This window comes from Phascolarctos cinereus, unplaced genomic scaffold (genome assembly GCF_003287225.1).
Source record: "Phascolarctos cinereus isolate Bilbo 61053 unplaced genomic scaffold, phaCin_HiC Scaffold_4;HRSCAF=312, whole genome shotgun sequence".
NCBI lineage: Eukaryota > Metazoa > Chordata > Mammalia > Diprotodontia > Phascolarctidae > Phascolarctos > Phascolarctos cinereus.
In genome coordinates this window covers 577,740,155-577,762,061 of record NW_027555847.1, presented here as the reverse complement: position 1 = coordinate 577,762,061, position 21,907 = coordinate 577,740,155, and the positions used below count along the sequence as shown (strand labels likewise).

Below are 21,907 nucleotides of genomic sequence, written 5' to 3'. Positions count from 1 at the left end.
AAATGTTTTATTAAGGGAACAGTCATACAAAATACTTTTTGTGAAACTGTGAGTTGATTTCACCATTCTGCAAAACAATTTGAAACTATACTCCATGTTAACTATAGTCAATGAACTATAAATGCCCTTTGATCCATAAATTTCCTTCCTAGACATTTATAAAAAGAGGTCAAAGATAGTGGAAAAGGTCTCATCTGTACAAAAATATTTATAGAAGCATTTTTGTTGTTGTTATACTAAAAGATTAGAAACAAAGTTGGTAACCATCAATTAGGGAATTGAACAAAATTATTATTCTGTAAAACAATTATAAATATGAAGATCTCAGTGAAACTTAGCAGGACTTGTATGAGCTGATGCTGAATAAAATGAGCAGAACCAGAGCAATTTAAATGATGACCACAATAATGTAAAGAAAAACAACACTGAAAGACTTCAGAACTCTAATTGATGCAGTAACCAATTATGACTTCAGAAGACTGATGATAAAGCATGCCTGCCACCTGTTGGCAGAGAGATGATGGACTAAAGTCCCAATAAGATGCATTTTTAGACATAGTCAACGGGCTGATTTGTTTTGCATGGTTAATCTTATTTCTTATAAGGAAAAATTTCTGTTTGGGGTTGGGAAGATGAGTAGGCAAGTTTAAGAGAAGTATGAAAGATGCAGAAAAGGAGCAAAAAATTGTGAATAAATAAAACATTATATGTATTTGTGTATGTGCCATGTGTATTATACAATTTTATATTCTCTTCTGAACTTCTTGGTTTTTTTTTCAATACATACGCGTACACACTTTTTATATTTCCAGATCCTAGTACTTTACCTTTTAAATAATAGTGGTTCATTTCTGTCAAAAATAACATATTAAATATAGAGAAGAAAACAAAATCAAGTTTAGCAGGGGATATAAAGTCATATAACACAAGTGTATGTACATGTGCTTACAGAAATATAGGCATAGGGCACCACCAGTTAAATTCCAGCCACTGAGAGCCCCCGGGATGTAGTCGGGAAGACTTTGGTTCCTCCCATTTCATCACCTCCTCCTTGTTCTGCTCCGGAGCTTCTCCTGAACCCTTGGAGGCTGGAGGGCACAGAAACTGTGGCTACGGCTTTCTCCTATCCTGGATCCCAGATCCAGGTCAGCTTCAGGACATCCCCGGAGACCATGACTTCCTCTGATGTGGTGTGGCACACGGTCTGTCAGTTTCTTGGGGTGATGAAAACATGTTCCACCTCACAACCAGGCAAAGAAGAAAAAATACATGATACTCCTCATTGTTCAAATATTTCTGGCCACATTGGTTTTGAAGGTTCGCCTGATCAGTTATTCAACAGGTCCATTCCACAAAAGTGTTGCTTCAACATTCTTTGTGTGGAGGAAACTGAAGTTGGAAAAGCAACTTTGATTGACACATTGTTTAACACGAAATTTGATGATCTTGAATCTTCACAATTTCACCCAAATATAAGACTTAAAGCACAGACCTATGAACTCCAATAAAGCAGTGTTCAGTTAAAACTAACTATTGTCAATACTGTTGGATTTGGTGACCAGATAAATAAAGAAGAGAGCTAACAGCTGATAGTTGATTACCACAGATGCTCAATTTGAGGCCTATCTCCAAGAAGAATTGAAGATAAAAAGGTCTCTCTTTAACTACCATGATTCTCATATCCATGCCTGCCTTTACTTTATTTTACCTACGTGACATTTCCTTAAGACAGTTGATTTGTTAACCATGAAGAGCCTTGATTGTAAGGTAAATATCATCCCTGTGATTGCCAAAGCAGATACAATTTCTAAAACCAAATTACAGAAGTTTAAGATCAAACTGATGAGTGAATTGGTCAGCAACAGAGTCCAGCTTTACCAGTTTCCAAGAGATGATGAAATTATTTCTCAGATTAACTCTTCAATAAATGGATATTTGCCATTTGTTGTTGTGGGTAGTACAGAAGAAATCAAAATTGGAAATAAGATGGTAAAAGCTCATCAGTACCCATGGGGCATCATTCAAGTGGAAAATGAAAATCACTGGGACTTTGTAAAGCTCCGTGAAATGCTTATTTGCACAAGTATGGAGGACCTCAGAAAACTAACCCATACTAAATATTATGAACTTTATAGGTGATGCAAACTGGAGGAAATGTGTTTTAAAGATGTAAGCCTAGAGAACAAACCGGTCAGTATTTAGGAGGTCTATGAAATCAAAAGACGCAAATTTTATGGTCAACATCAAAGAATAGAAAAGGAGATGAAACAGATGTTTGTACAGTGAGTGAAGGAAAAAGAAGCAATCCTGAAAGAAGCTGAGAGTGAGCTGCTGCAGGCCAAATTTGAACATCTTAAAAGACTTCATCAGGAAGAAAGAATGAAACTTGAAGAAAAGAGAAGCTATTTGGAAGAAGAATTAAGTGTTTTTGCTAAAAAAGAAAGGTGCATCTGAGCTACTCCAAAATCAGCCTTTAAATGCATCTGGTACCAGTGTGAAGAAAGAAAAGGAATATAAGAACTCCAGTTTTATATAATACAGAAGTTTCAGATTTATATAGCAAAGATGAGCACACAAACAAACATGTTCAGAAGTATGCTTTGATTTTCTCTTCTTATTATGTAGTATTTTGTTCTTGCGCTGTAACTTTTTTTTACTAAGCACACGTTAGATGACCATAGCAACTAGCAATTGCGTAAAGATATTTTGAAATAGAAGGCCAATACATATGCCATAAGTTACTGATAACATTAGTTTTTTATTGCTGCTACTTTGAAATGCACTTCAGCTGTTTCTTTGAATTGCCAAATTATTGACCATTTGCAAATGCATTGTACTGAAGATAAGACTCAATGCCATTAAAATTCAGCACTTAGTCACAGTACAAAGGCTATATTACACTTATATTCACATGAATATGTACAAGAATCATTCTTTTAAAAAAAACAATCATTTTGATTACTTTAACATACTAAACACCATTTAATTTTTAGAGCTTTAAAGGAATACCTGAGACTGTTTAACCACTTACTAGGTATTAGATGATTGGTGAAGACTTTATAGCTGCATTATCCAATTATGGAATATGATTGTAAACTTTTCTATCTTGACTTGCCATACTGAAGAATGAAAGTGCATGAGCAAAAAATGCCACAGTTTGGCGGCCTCTTTTCTAGTGATTGGTGCCCTACGCATTTTTATAATATTTGCTTGTATTTCATTGATTCTTACCACCTAATGAATTGAGTACTTTAAAACCCTATTTGGTATGTTAGGGAGAAAAAAAAAGTGGTAAGTCCATAGAGACAGAAGTTAATGCTTAGACAATAATTACAAACATCTTACTATTAAAGATGTATTATTACAAATGTCAAGTACCTGTGTCCTCTTTACCTACATTGAATGTTTGAATTCAAAGTGCCTTAGAAAAACAACATGATTTCTAACCATTAGTTAACAGTCATAGTTTTTGGTTAATATTATTCTTTTTTGTATTTGAATATCATTAATAAAACTGACACTTAACTCTTGAGAAATAAATTGATATATTTGCAAAAAGAAAAAAGAGAAATACATGCACAGGAAAAAAAGAAGTTTAAATGGGGACACAGACATATAGGATAACATTTTTTGTTAGCTTGTTTAATGTAAACTTTTAAAACTTTTAATTTATTTTATTTTTAATTTATGGAATAAAACAAGCCTTTCCATAACATAGTATGATTTTTTAAAAAAGATGTTTATACATGAAACTGCAAACCTCTTATGTACAATTTGCTTATTCCTTTTAAATATATAATAAATTTATCATCTAAGGTTTTTTTTCCTTTTTTTTCTTCTCTCCCTTCACCCCTACCCTAGAGATGGCTACCATTAGACACAAATATGTATGCATGTACATATATATGTATGTATGTGTGCATGTATGTAAAATCATTCTATACATACTTCTCTTTAGTATCTTTGGATGCAGATAGCATCTTCCTTAATATATCCGTTTTCATTAATTTAGGTATTTATGATAGTCAAAATGACACATTCAAAGTTGTTTTCAAAACAATATTGCTGCTACTGTATACAACATTCTCTTGGTTCTGCTCATTTCATTCTTCATTATTTCATGCAAGCATATCCATGTTGTTCTAAGATCATCAAGTTCACCATTTCTTATAGTACAGTAATATTCCATCACAATCATATACCCAACTTGTTCAGCCATTTCCCCATTAACAGGCACCTCCACAATTTCCACTTCTCTGCCACCACAAAGAGAGCTGCTATAATATTTTAGAATATATAGGTTCTTTTTCTTTTTCCCTAAACATCTTTGGAAATAGACCTAGTAGTGTTATTGCTAAATCAAAGAGTATAGGCAGTTTAATAACTCTTTGGGCATAAGTCCAGATTGCTCTCCAAAATGGTTAAATCAGTTCACAATTCCACCAACAATGAATTAATGAGCTAATTTTTCCATATCCCTTCCAACATTTGTTGCTTTCCTCTTCAACCATTTTAGCCAATCTGATAGATGTAAAAATATATCTCAAGATTGTTTTGATTTGCATTTTTCTAATCAATAATGATTTAGAATTTTTTTTTATATGACTGTAAATTATTTTGTTTACTTTATCTAGAAGCTGCCCGTTCATATATTTTGGTCTTTTATCAAAAAAGTCCTTTATGTATTTGAAGTATGAGACCTTTATCTGAGAAACGGTCTATAATTTTTCCCTAATTTTTAGCTTTCCTTCTGATCCTGGCTCCATTTATTTGTATAAAACCTTTTTAATTTAATGTAACTGCAATTATCCATTTTACACCATACTCTGCTCTGTATCTTACTTATTCATAAATTGTTTGCCTATCCATAAGCCTAATAAGTAATATATTCCATGCTCTTCAAATTTTCTTATAATATCTCTCTTTATATCTAGGTCATGTATCCATTTTGACCTGTTGCTGTTAGTCGAACAATTGATTAACAGTAGGCATAGAACAGTATAATTTAGAAGTAGCCTCTGCACTTTAGTTTATATCTGCCTGTCTTTAAATAGGGATGGAATCTGAGGTAAATCTCCAACAGAAACTGACATTCACACAATTCACCAAGAACAGAGAAATTTTTTTTTTTTGCTTTTTGGTGAGGCAATCAGGGTTAAGTGACTTGCCCAGAGTCACACAGCTAGTAAGCCTTAAGTGTCTGAGGCTGGGATTTAAACTCAGGTCCTCCTGACTCCAAGACCAGAGCTCTATTTACTGTACCATCTAGCTGCTCCTGAAATTGATTTTTTTATAAGGAGGAAGATTTTGGGGTACTATCAATCATTCAGTATTCTAAAGCAAAACAATATATTCAGAAGTTAGAAAATCTAGTCTCACCATTCTGACTAGTACTATAATTACCTTAATCCAGTGTAATGAATTTGAGATATATTGATGACATTTCATTTCTCTGTCATATAATGTAGCCATCAGTCTCAAAGAAAACAGAAGCTTGCAAAAATCTATCTACTCCTCAAGGATAAATGAATCAAAAAAAATTGTTAAACAATGTCAAGAATGGCAGGTTGATATAGTGGTTAATAAGCCATCTTGGAAGCAAAGAAGATATAGGTTCAATATACTAGGTGTGCAGTCTTGGACAAATCACTTAACCTCTGAGTGCTCGAAGCAGTTTCTTCAGTCGTCCCAATCACTATCTGTCCACTGGACCCAGATGGCTCTGGAGAAGAAAGCGAGGCTAGTGACTTTGCACATCCCTTCCTCATTCAAATCCAAGTCAATTGCAATTCATGGCATCATCTCCCTAATGTCATGGTCCTCTTCGAGAACAAAGGACAAACTACACACACACACACACACACACACACACACACACACACACATACACAGAGAGAGTTGCAGAAAATAAGTTAATCTGTTAGGGAGAGTTCCCTCATTGGGAGTTCCCTACATCAGTGAAATCACAGGTCCCACCCTATTCCCTATATGCCAAGCACTGGGGATCCAAATGTAAAAAGACAGTCCCTCCTCTTCCTGAACTCACATTCTAAATAGGTGAGGCAACATATCCAGAATGGAAGATGTCAAGATATAGATCCTAAGGTTGTTTCTCTAGGAAAATTGCAAAGTTCAGAGATTCTTAGGTGGCATTGGCAAGTCAGATGGCAATAACTATGGGACTAGAATTCAGGGGTGGTGAACCTGTGGCCTCAAGGCCACATGTGATCCTCTAGGTCCTCAAGTGTGGCCCTTTGACTGAATCTAAACTTCACAGAACAAATCCCCTTAATAAAAGGATTTGTTCTGTAAAACCTGGACTCTGTCAATAGGCCATACCCAAGGACCTAGAAGGCCACATGTGGCCTTGAGGCCTCAGGTTCCTTACCCCTAGAGATGTACTGATCAGGAGAGATAATAAGACACTTTTCCCATCCTGGCTAGATTCTGTTCTCTTTAGGAAACAAAGTCCATGAATCGGGAGAGGAAAGCTGCAATTGTAGTGTAAACAACAGTATGGGGCAGGGAGTTGGGAGATGAAGTGTTCTATGCAAGGGACAGCAAATAGCATGGTATAGCTTCATTGTAGAACACGCAGAGGAGAGTATAGTATTTGAAGATTGTAAAAGGAAGAAGGGACAATGTGTCCCACTTCATGCTAGGTGGGATCCAGGCTGGGCAGACATGCAGGGTAAGTGAATAGGGAGGAGAGTACATTAATTAAATAAAAGATGTCAATTTAATATGGGCTTCTTTTCACAATAGTATCACTTTTCATTAATTTTATTCTGAGGATTCTTTGATGAAGGAAATGGAGCAGTAACAATTTTTATTTATCTGATAGATTTTCAGAAGTTATTCACAAATCTGCAACAATTGTGGTGACCAAAAGAGACAATCCTTATTTTCAAGAAATGAATATGTACTTTTAGCTAGGTTTTGCAAAAGAACTATCCTTTTTCACATCAGGTGTAATTCACTCAGTCAACAAACATTTCTTAAGTGCCTCTCCTGACATTTAACTGAGAAATGATGCATTTTGAATAATTTTATGTTTCTGGCATAAAAGATGTGCAAAAAGGTTCTGAAGGGAAATTTGTTTGCTCTTGGAAAAGCAAATTTTGATGTGATGATTAGAATATATTTTAGATTTTAAAATGGCCCATCCTTGTTCAAATAGAAATAAAATAATGAAATCAGCATGGCTTCTAGATCCCCAGAAAGCTTTGAGCACAAGAAACAGCAAGCAACAAATACACTTTAAGATGTAACATTTGGAAATACTAGGGAAAGGTTCCACACCACCTCTTAAACAATTCCATCAGGTTATCTATTTACTGAATACAATAGCCAAGCAATACATCTTGAGCTCTTTCCCCCATTCAATTCTGGGCCCAGGTCACTGGTGTTTTAATATATAAGAAAACTTTAAATGATTCAAAGCTTCTCTCCAAAACAAAAATCGTTGTATTTACTGTTCTCCATGCTTGGAATGCTTTCCCTTCTTACCGGTTCCTTCTAGTTTTCTTGGATTTTTTTCAAGATCCATTCCAAATCCCTTTTTCCATGAAAGGCCTTTCTTAGTCTCTCTCCACACCCCATCTCCCATACCCAGGTGCCAGTGTCTCTCTATTTGGATTCCTCCTACTCTGTATGTATCTTGCATATACCTTGCTGTTTCCATATTATCTCCCTCATTGGAATGTAAGCTCCTTGAATTGAGAAATCATTTTTTTCCATTCTTTGTATTGCCCCTACTTATCACAATGCTTGACACAAAGTAATTGTTTAATAAAGGCCCAATATTTTACTCAGCCATCTCTGATAAAAGTATAACATATGAAAAACATTAAATAGCACATTTTAAGACATAAAGCCATTCTTTGATTAATAATTCATCCAATGATATAATAAACACATAGGTTTTACTTAATTTAAAACTATGTAAAAGTGTTCAATATTTCTTATAAAAGAAATGTAAATTAAAAACTCATTGAGATAATACCCAACAAAATGATAAAGTTGAAAATGAGCAAAAATTTTGATAGGATTTCAGGAAATTATACATTAATTCACTAATGTGAAGCTGAGAATTTGTCTAACCATTTTGGACATCAATATAAAATTATACTTGTAACTATTTTAACACAGGTGTTACTAACATTTTATTTAGCCAGTTATCATAAAAATCAGTTTTAAAAGTGAGTCAAAACTAAATACTCTATTATTTGTGAGGTTTTGCTATCCTGTCCTGTGATGTCACCATAGAAACTATAAATCATCCTGTCCTTAACTCCACAAGTATACTCTCCCCTAGAAGTTTCATTTCCATAAGTTTCAACTGCCATCTATATGTAGATGGCTTCCAAAATCTATATTTATCTTTAGCCATAATATATCCCCTGAGCACAAGACTTAAATATCCAGTTTCTTAGGCATTTCTCTTACATATTCAACAGGTATCTATGAAGAGGGAGATTTGACCTCAGTATAAGGACAAAACTTTTTTTTTAAAAGATATTGCTATTATGGAGTAGGCTGTGACAGGAGGCAACTGATTCCTCCTTACTAAAGCCTTTCAAAGAAATTCTGAATAACTCCTTGCCGATTATGTCTATTTGTTGATTTAACTTCCTTAATGCTATTGGAGGCACCAGCATCCTTCCATTCAGCTAGATTCACAACCTCTATCTCATCCTCAACTCGTCACTCTTACTTACCCCATGTATACCATTATTTGATAACACACATTGTTTTACAACATATTTCTTATACCTCCTTCAATCTGTTTATATAACCTCATCTCCTCTTGCTTGAACTTTTGCAATAACCTCCTAATTAGTTTCCTTCCCTAAAGTCTCTCCTTGCCTGCCTTCAATCCATCTTCTACCCAGCAGCCCAGGTGACTTTCCTAGAATATATGTCTGATCATGTTACTCCCACTCAATAAATGCACTGGCTCCCAACTGCCTCTAGGATCAATTATAAACTACTTTGGTTTGGCATTTTAAGTTTTCCAAAACCTGGCACAGTCCTATCTTTCCAAGCTTCTTACTTATCATTCCCCTCTACAATCGATCCTCTAGCCATACTCTTTATTGTTCCTCATACTCACTCCATCTCCTGCCTCTATGATTTTGCATTTTTCAACTCTCACACCTAGAATGCACTCTCTCATCAATTTTGCCTCTTAGAATTCCTGGTTTCTTTCAAGATGCAACTCAAGAACCATCTTCTACAAGAAGCCTTTCCTGATCTGTTCCCCCTGACCATCAACTCTCACTTTTAGTGCTTTGTTTCTGAAATGCCCCTTGCATTTATACACACATATGCATTTATATACATATATACATACATGTACATATACAGCCTGTATCTGTGTGTATGCTTATACATGTACATATAGTATGCTCTGTTGAAATATAGTTTCTTGACAGCAGAGACTCACTTTTGTTGTGTATCCCCAGCACTTAGTACAGTGCCTAAAATATAGTAGGTCCTTAATAAATGTAGGGGACTGATTGGTGTATAGGAAACAATTCTTAATGAGGAATGGATTAGCCTAGATAGCTTTGTTATCCCTTTAAACTCAAATTCTAAGTCTGGACCATATATTTTGAGCTCATATGCACACAATTTAACTAATTTCTTTCTCCAAATTTGTACTTCCTTTTGGTTTTCCCATTTCTCTTAATGGCCCTAAAATGTACTTCCAGCTCACCATCCCTACTAAACCTTACACTCTGAATCATAAAATCTCAAAATTGAAGGAACTTTAACAGCCATCTAGGTCAACACATACTTAAACAGAGAATTCTTTTAATACGAGTTGTTGGGTTTTCTTTTTCCACAGAGGTGAAGCTTATGAATCCCTCCTCAAAAAGATGTTTTTAAATGCAAAAATTAAAATATGTAAGATTACAAAAGAAACCAATTATATTAAAATATAGTTGTCAAAATATTTTATAAGCAATTTCACAGACTCTGAATTAAGTTCCCCCATTCTAAAACGTGCTTGTCTAGTAATCATCCAGCCTTTGCTTAAGTACCTCCCATGAAAGGAAATTCCCTCCTCAGACAGTTGGACAACTCTAAATGCTAGAAAGTTTTTTCATGACATCCATTGTAAATGTGCTCCTGCAACTAATTGTGGCCTCTGTGCTATGTGTAACATGTCTAAACAATCTTATACATGATAAACCTTGAAGGCAGCTCTCATAAAACACTGAAATCTTCATTTCTCAGGCTAAATGTCCCCAGTTTGTAACTTTTTTGAGCTTCAGTTTCTATATCTGTGAAATGAGGAGATTGAACCAAAAGGATACTAAAATAAATCCCCTTACTGAGGCAAAACATCACTATCTAGAAATTAATGGTCAAGCGGATTTTAAGCCCTATCAGGACACATAAGAAGTTTAAGGATGTACAATATGTTAAAAAAAAAACACATTGATAGTATGAGACACACATTACTTAACATATATGTTTAAATTCAAATATAAGAAATTGTAAGGTGACGTACAATATGTTAAAAAAACACATTGATAGTATCAGACATATAAATGTTATAACCAAATTCCAAATTCAGTAATCATTATAGCACCTGTAGTTTCAGGGGGGGAAAAGTTTAATAACAGTTCTCTCAATATTATTATTTCTCCAAAGGAGATCTAGAGTTGTGTATCAGGACAAGTTTAAACTATTTCGTAACAATAAATGAGTGAAGTACTTACTATTATGTAGTGTGGGTACACAAAAGAATGATATTCTGCAAGTGGATTCTCCTGGAAAAATTCTTCTTCAGACAAATATTCTGAGGATGGCTCACTTAAAAAATCTGCAGGCACTAACTCAATCATTTTTTTGTATACTTTGCTCCGTGGTTGGACAGAACCTTTCAATATGATATAAAAACCTTCATTTGCAATTACTGAAAGAAAATTAGAGAAAAAGAAATTGAATATTAAACTTTCGTTTCCCAGACCACCTCCTATGAACGTGAGTGCCATCTATGATTTCTCTTTTATTTTAATTCATTTATTTTATTCTATGCAATATCAATGGCATTCTTTCAAGTAGGCACACAAAAATCACTTGAAACCATAAAGGCATCAGTGGCACAAATAAGCACTCACAGCCTCATTGACATTTTCTGGAGAAGGACTGCTCATGTGTATTTGTAGAAACAAAATGGGCTTATTGGCAAAGGATCAAGAATTTTGGGAACCCATGATATTGTAAAGCTGGAATTTTACTGAAATCCAAAAGTAATCATTCCCAATATTTAATCTCAACTTTCAACACAGAAAATTTTCTAGCAGATAAAGAGATAGACTGAGAAAGTATTTATTAAGCACTTTCAATATGCCAGGCACTGTGTAGGAAAGGCAGCTTAGCATAAAGGGTTATAATAATGAACCAGAGGCCATTGTCTAGAACACTGGTGCCAAGTGCCAACAATTAAACTATAAGAGAACAGTGAAGTGTTTACCCAAACTGAACCACTAGCTGTTAGCTGGCTTTATCCTGCTGTCTTCTACCTCTGTGAGTCTGTACCTATACGCAATACATGTAACAGAATCCCTCCAATAGTCTACCTTTCTTTTCAGTCCAGACTTTCCCAACCTCCCCACTGAGTTAGTAATAAATGACCTTTCCCTTTGCATATCTCATATGCCTCCCTTTGCCTTTTTATGTATGTTCAAAGACTCATTCTCTAACTCCCATTAGAAACATGGATTTTTCTTATCTTGCTACTAGATTATAAACTCCTTGAGGGCAAGAACACTGCTGACTACCAGTGCTTGAGAAGAATCATGGTACAGGGTACAGAACGCCAGCCTTGCAGTCAGAGAATAAGTTCAAAGCCTAGCTCTAAAACTCACTAGCTGTGTGACCTTTGATAAGTCACTTAACCCCTTTTTCATTCTCCTTATGGAGATAATTATTTCACTAGTTATCTTATAAGATTTTTGTAAGAAAAAGTAATTTGCCAACCTTATGTCACTCTACAAATGTGAATTAGCATTATGGTATAGAACACTGCAACTAGTAGATATTTAATAAATGTCAGGTGAAATTACTTAAAACTGTGGAACTAAGTATAAGTTTAATACAGGCACAGAGATACAGACAGAGTTTGGTAGGTAAGCACCGGGAACTATGTTATTAAGTGGATTCTCAATCTAGTATCAGTTGGACTAGATGGTCTCTCAGGGAATGCAGCTTCCCATTCCTTCCTAACTCTGTTCTCAGTTCAGTGACAATGGATCAATTAGATAAAAGAATCCATATTAGCTCCTTTAGCATTGCCCTCTCCCTAAGCCAAATAAGCAGGAAAAATGCTCCTCTACTTAAGAAAGCCTTTAAGGAATAAAGTCAATGGTGAAAATTTCAGGACGTTAGCAAAAATATTTTTGGTCATTGTTCTTTTCTCAGTCCTTCAATTTATACTTTGTATTAAAATTTAAAAAATCAAATTTTACCACACAGGTTTTTTGCTTAATTTATCTCTATATAATACTAGCCCTCTGTGATAAGAGCAACATTTACTCCATGTAGACCAACCAGCTCAGCTTCTCTCTACAGGCATAAGAAAAACATCCTAGAGACTTAATTAGTCCCAGGGACTAAGTCTAAAGTATTGAAGTAGCTTCCCGGTAGCGTTAGGTATAAAAAGAGGAGCCCACGTGGAATAGGGGCCACTTATACGTGGTGGATTCCCTACTGTTCTGTAGTCATCACAGACTTCTAACAGGACTCAAACCCGTGGTAAATGAAGAGGCTGGTTGATGGGGTTGGGGGCAGTAGTCTAAATGCTATTGTTAAGGAAATTTTGTTTATTAAAGGCAATATGGTCTGTGAGTGTCTCTTTGCATTCCAGTACCAGGTCTGGACCACCAAAATGCACAGAGACAACTATGGCTGAGAACCTTCTTTGTATGATCGAGCAAAGGTGAAATTGTATGAACTTCGGATAGGAAATTTTTCTTTCATTTCAAAAATGTATAAAATACATAAACAGCGCCTGTCTAAAGGTTATAGTTTGGTTTGTTTGTATTTTTTGTTTGTTTTTAATTTAAAGGGAAGATCCATTGAGCAAAGAGAATTAGATGTGGCTCTGCTATTATCTGTGGTCTTTGGAAAATTAGTTAACCCCTCTAGCACTTAGCATCCTCATATGTAAACTGAAAGGTTTGAAGTAGATGATTTTTAAGTTTACTCTTTTCTACCTTTCCAGCTCTAAAATTGTTTCTTATTCCAAACAAAGTTTACCTTACCCACTAAAAAGTGTCTTAATATATAATCTGGAATAATATATTACAGAAGTGATTTTCTATTTAAGTGATTTTCTATTTAAATAATTAAAAGTTTGAAAAAATTGCATACGCTTTGAAACTATGCACTGAATAAACAAGCTTCTGGATTTTATGCTTTAAGTAAAAAAAAAAAAAGAAAAGAAAAACCTTACTGCATGTTATTAGTGTAAAAGGAATTACAGATTATATTACCATATAGCATGTACAAAAAGCTATGAATTAATATTTTATTGGAAAGATTACAGTCATATGTGTGTATAAATATACACATGTGCATGCACACACACACGCATACGAAAAGTAGGTGACACAGTAGGTAGAGAACTGGGCATGGAATGAAGCAGACACTATCTGTGATCCTGGGGAAGTCACCTAACCCCTGCCTCAGTTTCCTCAACTGTAAAATGGGGGTAATAGCAGCACCTACCTTGTAAGGTTGTTGTGAGGATCAAATGAAATAATATTTGTAAAGTGCTTAGTCTAGTGCCTGGCACATAGTAGGTGCTCTATAAATGCTTATTCCCCTCCCTCTCTCATATATGTGTTTAATATAGCACTAATACATCACATAATATATTAACATGTCATTTATAATATACTGACATGTAATAACATGATTAATTTGTGATGTACACTGGCACTGTTTTTGGACCTGGGACATAAAGACAAAAATGAAATAATCACAGTTCTCAAGGAGTTTATATTATATATTCTATATGTGCACAAATAAATACAAAATACAAAGAAAATAAATAAAAGTAATTTCTGACAGAAGCAAGCACTAACAATATGGAAACGATAGGGAAACAATACGTGAATATGGAAAGATTTCTTGTAGGAGGCAGCCCTTGTACTAAGAATCTTGAAGAAATAGATTGGACTGAGGTAGGAGAATATTCAAAAAGAATCTGAGGAAAACAATTTGTGATTACCAAAAAGCAAAATTTATCTCTTAGTGCTAATGCAGGGCACATTTTTGATTCCAATTCCATGCTCTCCCCTTCTCATATAACAATATGTAATGATCATGATAACAGACACAGTCATGGTCATATCATGTATTTGTACAGTGCCTTATGGTTACAAAGCACTTAACATACATTTTCCTATTTGAGCAGTACAATTACTCTCTATGGTATATATGTAAAAAAGAATAGACACCTTGAAAGATTTTACAGATGCAATAACTAAAGCTGAAATGGTTCAAATGATTTGACCAAGCTAGTTAGGGCCAGAGCCAAAACCAGGGTTTTCCAACTCCCTACATCTGGTGCTTTTTCTATCATACCACACTACTTTCATGACTCTGGAACTTATTTCTGAGATATCACATTACTGAGAAATAGTATAGGCCATTAGATGGAAAAGACAAAAAAATCAAGCTGCAGTGTGTGTGTGTGTGTGTGTGTGTGTGTGTGTGTGTGTGTGTGCGCGCGCGCGCATGTGTAATAAAAATTAAATATTTATGCTATATCTGAAAAGCTGGAACAATGTGTTTTGGTTCAGCCCCACCCATAAAGCCAAAGAGACAGTTGAGAATTGGGAAAATAAAGAGAGGGTTATACAGTTCTTGGTCAGTAGATAAAATAGAATACATACAGGGGAAGGAAGGGAGCAAAGAAGGAAGGAAAGGTAGAAAGGAAGGAAGGAAGGGTACAGATGATAATCAGTATAGAAAAGGATCAGTCCTATTTGGTGACCAAGTAACCTCTATAATACATAGTATTACAGAGGAAAACAATTATATTGAAATGCTTTTCTTTTTAAGTACACAGACCCCAGGTTAAGAACTACTCTTTACTACATTAAAGAGCCTTTTTTTTTTCAGGAGGGGGGGCAGGAATGGTAGAATGTAACAGAGCAAGGCAGCTGGGAGTGGGGAAAACACTTAGGGCCCTCCTTTACCCCAGGGGCTTTCTTTAAAGCTGCTTCTTTAACATTGCACAGAAGAGCTGAGTAATGACCCAAGTGACTAAGCCCCTCAGAGAATGTCAGTGGATAGAACACCTGTCCTTAAGTCAGAAGGACCTGATTTCACATCCAGTTTCAGACACGGGCTGTGTGACCCTGGCCAAGTGACTTAATCCGGATTGTCTCAAAATAGGAAAAGAAAACAATAAAGTGATTTATGGGATAAACCCTCTTAACTAATTCCTATAACCAGAGGAAATAGATCAGTGACCAAAAAAACTAAACCATGACTTTCCTAACCCGGTTGGATTCAGAGCAAGCCCATATGGTTGTAGGTAACTTCAGTCTTGAAAGAGGCTGCAAGAATAGCAATAGAGATACTGTGATTTTATTCCCATTTGTAAATTCTATACCTGTAAAACAGTATACTTCAGTCTGCTTGTCTATGCATTGTATTTCATGATGACCAACTCACATCCACTCTGGGCAGGCAGAGTAGCTGGCTTGAGATGAGTCACTTTTTGGTGATGGGTAACATGATCAGAGTCACGCATCCAGCATCTCATTAGAATAGGTCCACCTCTCATTATAATATCATTCTCCCACTAAGTGTTAGCCAATCAGAGTTTATGCCCACCTGTTAGGCACACCTACTCTTCCAAGGACATATAAGTATCAAGAGGCCTCCATGTGGGGTCTTTTGGTTTGTGAGAGAAAGCCAAATGACCATCCTTTCATTAATTATTCACTAGCCATAATTAATAAAGTGATTAATTACCCAGAAATTATCTCTTGAACTTTTCATATGTCTCTCTAAATATAGATAGAAAAAGATGTACCTAGATATCACATACGATATATGCATATATATCCCAGTATTCTTTCTTTCAAATAATGGGCATTTATAATGAATGTTTATTGGATGAATAGATATTATCTGGAAAGGGTGAATTGTGTGACATTATAAATGTGCATAGCAAAATGAATTTCTCCTGTCTATTTTAGACCTAAATAAAAGGATTAGTACTCCATAGTTTTAAAACAGTTACACCTTTCTCTTTCTCTTTATAAAATGAATTTTTCTTAATCCTCTCATTTTTGCCACTTTCATAAAATAGAGTTTCCTATATCAGTTAAAAGATTTAAATTTACATTATATATTGTCAGGTCAGCACCACAGTCAGGATATATAACACTCAGAACTACTAGCGTGTTGACAGATAACAGAGGGAGACTTACTCTAATCACGTATTTTATAGCAGAGCTGTTCCAACACTAGAATAGATCATAAAAGCTGTGGTTGGTTTCTATTATCCATCATCTGAGCAATGACACTTTGGGTTATCCATCACAAGAAGAATGACACTTAACATTATACATCATCTTCATGATGGCTCTCTGATGATGTGCATCAAAAAGGAGTATTTCCTTGGTAATTCAGTATTGTACAAGTTTAGAGTGGCTTATAGGAAACTATCTCTTTGCTTAGAGGGGGGAAAAAAGCCTTAGCTTACTACATTTATGTGAGGGGAATCATTTTGCTATTATATTAATAACCAATTATTAAATTGGGATCCAAGCTTTTCTCCTGATATTTCCTCACATAAAAATTCAGTCTCTGAAAGACAGGACTGATTGATGAGATTGCCCTTAACCTCAGGGAACATGCTTTTCCATCTTGGGCCTGACTTCATTCAACTAGGACATCTTACTTCTGTTTAGAGTGTAAACAGAATCCAGTCTGGGCAAATTCTTTCCCCAAGGAGAACAGCTCTTGTTCTTGTACCCCTCCATTAGAATTTAGGGTGATTGAGCTCATGGAGGAGAAAACTAACTAAAGTGGTCTGGATGGAGATGGATTCCCCCATTAGATTGCTAGAAGCAGCTGAGTCTGATTCTCAGCAGAAAGAGCTGAAGACTTCTAGACTACCTCTTCATTAAATGTCCACCAATTGGGGTGGATTTCCACTCGTCAGGAGCATTTTCTTTAAAAAGAAATTTAAGGCTTTCCGGCTTTCCATGTTTTTGTCTTTGGTTTTCCAAGGGAAACAATGGAAAATCAATTTATTGATTTTTAGCTAGTCTAATTAAAAAAATTGTTATTAATTACCCACAAACTTTTTTGGGGGTGTTCATCACCATGCTTCTCATTAGCATTGGTTGTCTATTTACATCTCTGTATCCCATCAGCTCAGTGATTTGCATGTAGTAGGTGCTTAATAAATATTTTTTAAATTGAACTGCATTGTGGGTCAAGGAACCTCATTCCAGATGTTGATTAGGGGGTTCCCTAATTCTATCCACTGTCTTTTTACAGTGAAAATGAGTTTTGGCTCTAGACCTTCTAGTCTTTGTGTCCTTAGGGAAATATTTTAATGCAGCTGATGCAGGGTTTCCCATTTTCATTACATGCCTTAACTACTCCAGGAGAATTCTGTTAGACTTATTTGATCACACTGAAACAGAAGTGCTGAGAAATAAAAGAACTTATAAAGTTTCTTGAAAAGAATGAGTCTAAAACCTATGGCCAGAAAATTGTCTAAGGAACACACAGCTGTTTAGAATTGCACTAGAGACACTAACTGCCTCAATAGCAGGTGGAAAGATAGCTCTTAGGGACAACTAGGTGGTGCAGTGGATAGAGCACTGGCCCTGGAGTCGGGAGGACCCGAGTTCAAATCTGGCCTCAGAACAAACACTTGACACTTACTAGCTGTGTGACCCTGGGCAACTCACTTAACTCCATTGCCTAAAAAATAAATAAATAAAATAAATATGCGTAACAAATTGAAAGAAAAAGTGATATTAAAAAAAAAGGCAGCTCTTAGGAAGGCTGGTTGAGCAAGGGAAGCTTCAAACAGGAATAAAGAAAAGGGGGTGATATGAATATTTAGGGAGGCTTCTTGTTGTCCTTTCAATTGAATAAAGAAAGAAACTTGAAAAAAGGTTAAATACTTAATGGGTTTACTGCTTTGATATGAAAGTTGATCCTAAAGAAACTCTGAGACTAAGGTGCAGAGAAACTGGAGAAGCTGGAGGGGAATAGTTCAACATAGCCAGGTATAAGCCTTGAGGCTCCTGAGTGATGATGATAGTTAATATTGTTTGAATGTCTGAATGCATGTTCCTGAGAAATCCAAATTTGGATTTTTTTATTGCTTAATAATTTTATTAAATTTATACAGATTTAAGCAAAAGCTATAGGTATTCAAACTATGCCAATTTGATCATTTTTATTATCTCTACATATAAATCAGAGTTGTAATGCTTATTGTATAAGTTGCTCTGACATCATATAAAGGTGGAAAAGTATTTTTCCTTCTAAATATTCATTAAATGGCAGGTATAATTCATCAAATTTTGAAACCTACTCATGTTGATAACAAAATAATGTTAACTATAAATATTTCTTTTATTGACTGGTTTATTTTTTCTTATTTTTCCCTAAACATATTTATGATTATGTGTTTATTGCTTGTGCTCAGGTCAAACGGAATTAATTGTAGTGAGGTAGAAAATACAAGATGGAGTCAAGGGAAATGGGTTCTAAACCTGGCTCTTTTACTTGTTAGTTATGTGAACTCAGGAACGTCATTTACCTGTCTCATCCTCAGTTTCCTCATCTGTAAATTGAGGGGCCTGCTGTAGATGAACTCCAAAGTCCATTTTAGCTCTAAATCTGATTATACAATCCTAATTATGAAAGTGGATTTAGGGATAGAAGATGAAGGAAGAAAAATACCAAATAAGGATTTAGTTTTTAGGAGGACGGAGATATACAAAAAGGTAAAAATTTCTAAAAATGAATAAGTAATTTTTTTATATGAAGTAGATATTTAATAGGTGCAAGGGACATTTTGGGTGCTTTATTTTTTATTTACCCAAGCGGAAAAAAAGAAACCAATGTCATTAAATTATGCCCTTGACAAAGGGAACCAGTGGATTGAGTCCACGAATAGGAGATCCTGCACTCTGAACATTTAACCCTAGGCCAGTGAAACAACCTCTCTAGCTCCCAGCTCTCTTACCTATTAGTTATACAAGCTGACACCAAGTGGTTGTAAAGTATATTGTTCATTAAATTCATATTGGCAAAGACAAGTGCTGAAAATAGGAACAGATTGCCTTACCCAATTAACACCTTTAATTAAACCTAACATGTGAATAAGAGTAGGATACTCTTTGGACATTAAGCAACTCGAAATACCGAAGCATTGTAACTTTATAGAAGTCAAACTGAAAAAAAGTATTTCGCCACATGTTATGCCATTACCTGTGGTGCCTTTCACCCAGGTTTCAGAAGTGATATTTTGACTGAGCGCCTTGAAGTCGCCACGTGTCAACTGAGAAGATAAATCAGGCATGGTTTTCATCATCTTATATACAAAGCGACGTTCTGCATGACTCCTGTGAATGGGGCTGTAAAAAATAATAGTTCAAATGTGAAGTAGAGAATTTTACAACTTCTTTGTTGTGACTTATTTAGAAAAAATACTGGTGGACTTCAATGAAGAGAGCAACCCAAAGAACTTCAATACAATAAAAAAAGAATAGATTGAAAAATAAAAAGCCAAAAAACAATTACAAGAAAAATGTAATGAAGCAAAAGCAATAGTAACATCAAAAATAATGCTCTGAAGATACCATAAAAATTATATAGATGTACATGTTTTCACATATATGTATGTATGTATACACACACGTAGAAACAAAGGCCCAACTTTTGAATACCAATATTCTACCAGTATTATATGTCTATGAGTAAATTATAAGTGAGTTTCATATGGGGGCAATAGAAGAGATGTAAGCAAGTCATGCCATATATATGTATATAAGAAATAACCTGCAAGTAAGAACTGGGATAAAGGGTCTCATCAAGGAAATGTGTTAGGGAAAATAAAAAGGGCTAGTCATTTAGTGAAATCTAGAGATAACAGGTGGAGTGTTTGAGGACTCCACTGGTATTCTTTTGACGTTAGGAGGAATTGAGGAAGGCCTCTAGAATATTAGGCGAACTGCTGTGGCAAACTTATGGGAGCACATAGATGATCACTATATATTATAGGCAAACATGAATGATTTGCAATCCACATTGATGGAATGAACATTCAATTTGATGAGACCACAGAACCACATAAATAAAATTGCATACTAAAAAGTTAAAGGAAAACATGAAATAGGCATGAATGTAGAGGAAGGATCATAAGTTCCTCACTGTCTAAATCTCTTTCCACCCAGAAAGACCACAGTCCATGGATGACTTAGCTTAAGCCCCAAGGAATTAACTGATGCTTATAAAAGTAATTTTAAGGCACCTAGGTGGCACAGTGGATAGAGTGCTGGGTCTGGAGTCAGGAAGACCTGAGTTCAAATCCTACCTCAGATACTTACTAGATGTGTGACCCTGGGAAAGTCACTTAACCCTGTTTGACTCAGTTTCCTCATCTGCAAATTGAACTGGAAAAGGAAAAGGCAAATCACTCCAACATCTTTCCCAATAAAACCCAAAAAAGGGTCAGGAAGAGTTGGACACAAATGAAAATTACTAAACAACGTAAAAGTAATTAATTTGCCCAGGTTTACATAGTCAATGAGTGGTAGGAGCAGCATTTGAACCCAGTTCTTCCTTACTTATAACACAGCATTCTAATCACTGCCATCAAGTTGCAAAATAATAAGAGCTGTTACTTGAAACTAAAGAAAATCAAAGATTTTTTTTGTGTGTTTTAATACAGCTGGTGTAATTACATGAGACACAGCATTTTAGTATTCCTTAATCTCAACCACAATCAAGCTTCAAGGAAAATGCTAATGAGCTATATTGTTCCTACATTTAAAGTAATAAGCATAGCATACATGTTGTAAGCCAGAATTGTAGAACAATAGGAAAGGATCCTGAGGGGAAAAGTGGGAAGACAATAAAAATATTATGCAGGTAACACAACCCAATCATATAACAGACTCATCAATTCTCATAGTAAAATTGATCATCTAGAAAAAACAATCCTACATACCAACTATGAAGCATGCATGAACTGAGTATACATTCTTTTCAGGAGACTACTGTAATAGTCTTATACCTTTATTATTTCTACTGCCTAATTTTTTTCTATTTAAAATATTACACTTAGAAAGTTCATTAAGAGAAATAGTATGGTGTAGTGGATACAAAGGCAACTTCAGAGTCAGGGAGGCCTAGGTTCAAGTCCTCATGCTGCTGAGTACTGGCTGTGTGACCTTGGACAAGTCACTTAACCTCTCAGTGACAGAGGCAATTCCCTGAGTCTAAAAGCTAAAAAACCACTGACAATCTTCATTGGTAGCGGGAGTTTACTCACTGAGAGTTCCCTACACTAACGAAATAATATGTTGTTTAAAAAAAAAAATTAAATTAAATTCAGTTTGATTCTTTAGTGGGACATCTGATTTTACATGCTTTGTTGTGAGGATGCTCCAAACTTCTGAAATTCAACAGCCTCTTTAAATGTACCAGTAAAAAAATCATCTATAGGGCCTAGAGTAATACCTACTATGCTTATTCTGGTTAGGATGAGATTTGATGGTCACTGGCATCCATTCCATTACTGAAATTCTGGGATCTTGTGATTAGCAGGAAGTAGAGTCAAAAATTTCCTAATCACATTTAATTCTACTGTGCAATTGCAACATTCTCCTGT

General features: G+C 35.2%; 1 protein-coding gene and 1 pseudogene across 2 annotated transcripts in view; one reads left to right on the top strand and one right to left on the bottom strand.

Annotated features, from left to right (window-relative positions):
* CNBD1 (cyclic nucleotide binding domain containing 1) overlaps nucleotides 1–21,907 on the bottom strand; it is a 464,842-nt gene that overhangs the window by 235,990 nt on the left and 206,945 nt on the right. For both annotated transcript variants that reach the window (XM_078151951.1, XM_020970098.2), the window contains exons 3-4: nucleotides 19,504–19,649; nucleotides 10,734–10,930 (exon numbers count right to left, since the gene is read on the bottom strand). In XM_078151951.1, the coding sequence (XP_078008077.1) occupies nucleotides 10,734–10,930; nucleotides 19,504–19,649 (343 nt within the window). The remainder of the gene's footprint in view (nucleotides 1–10,733; nucleotides 10,931–19,503; nucleotides 19,650–21,907) is intronic.
* On the top strand, nucleotides 1,173–2,536 carry LOC110196736 (septin-10 pseudogene; annotated as a pseudogene).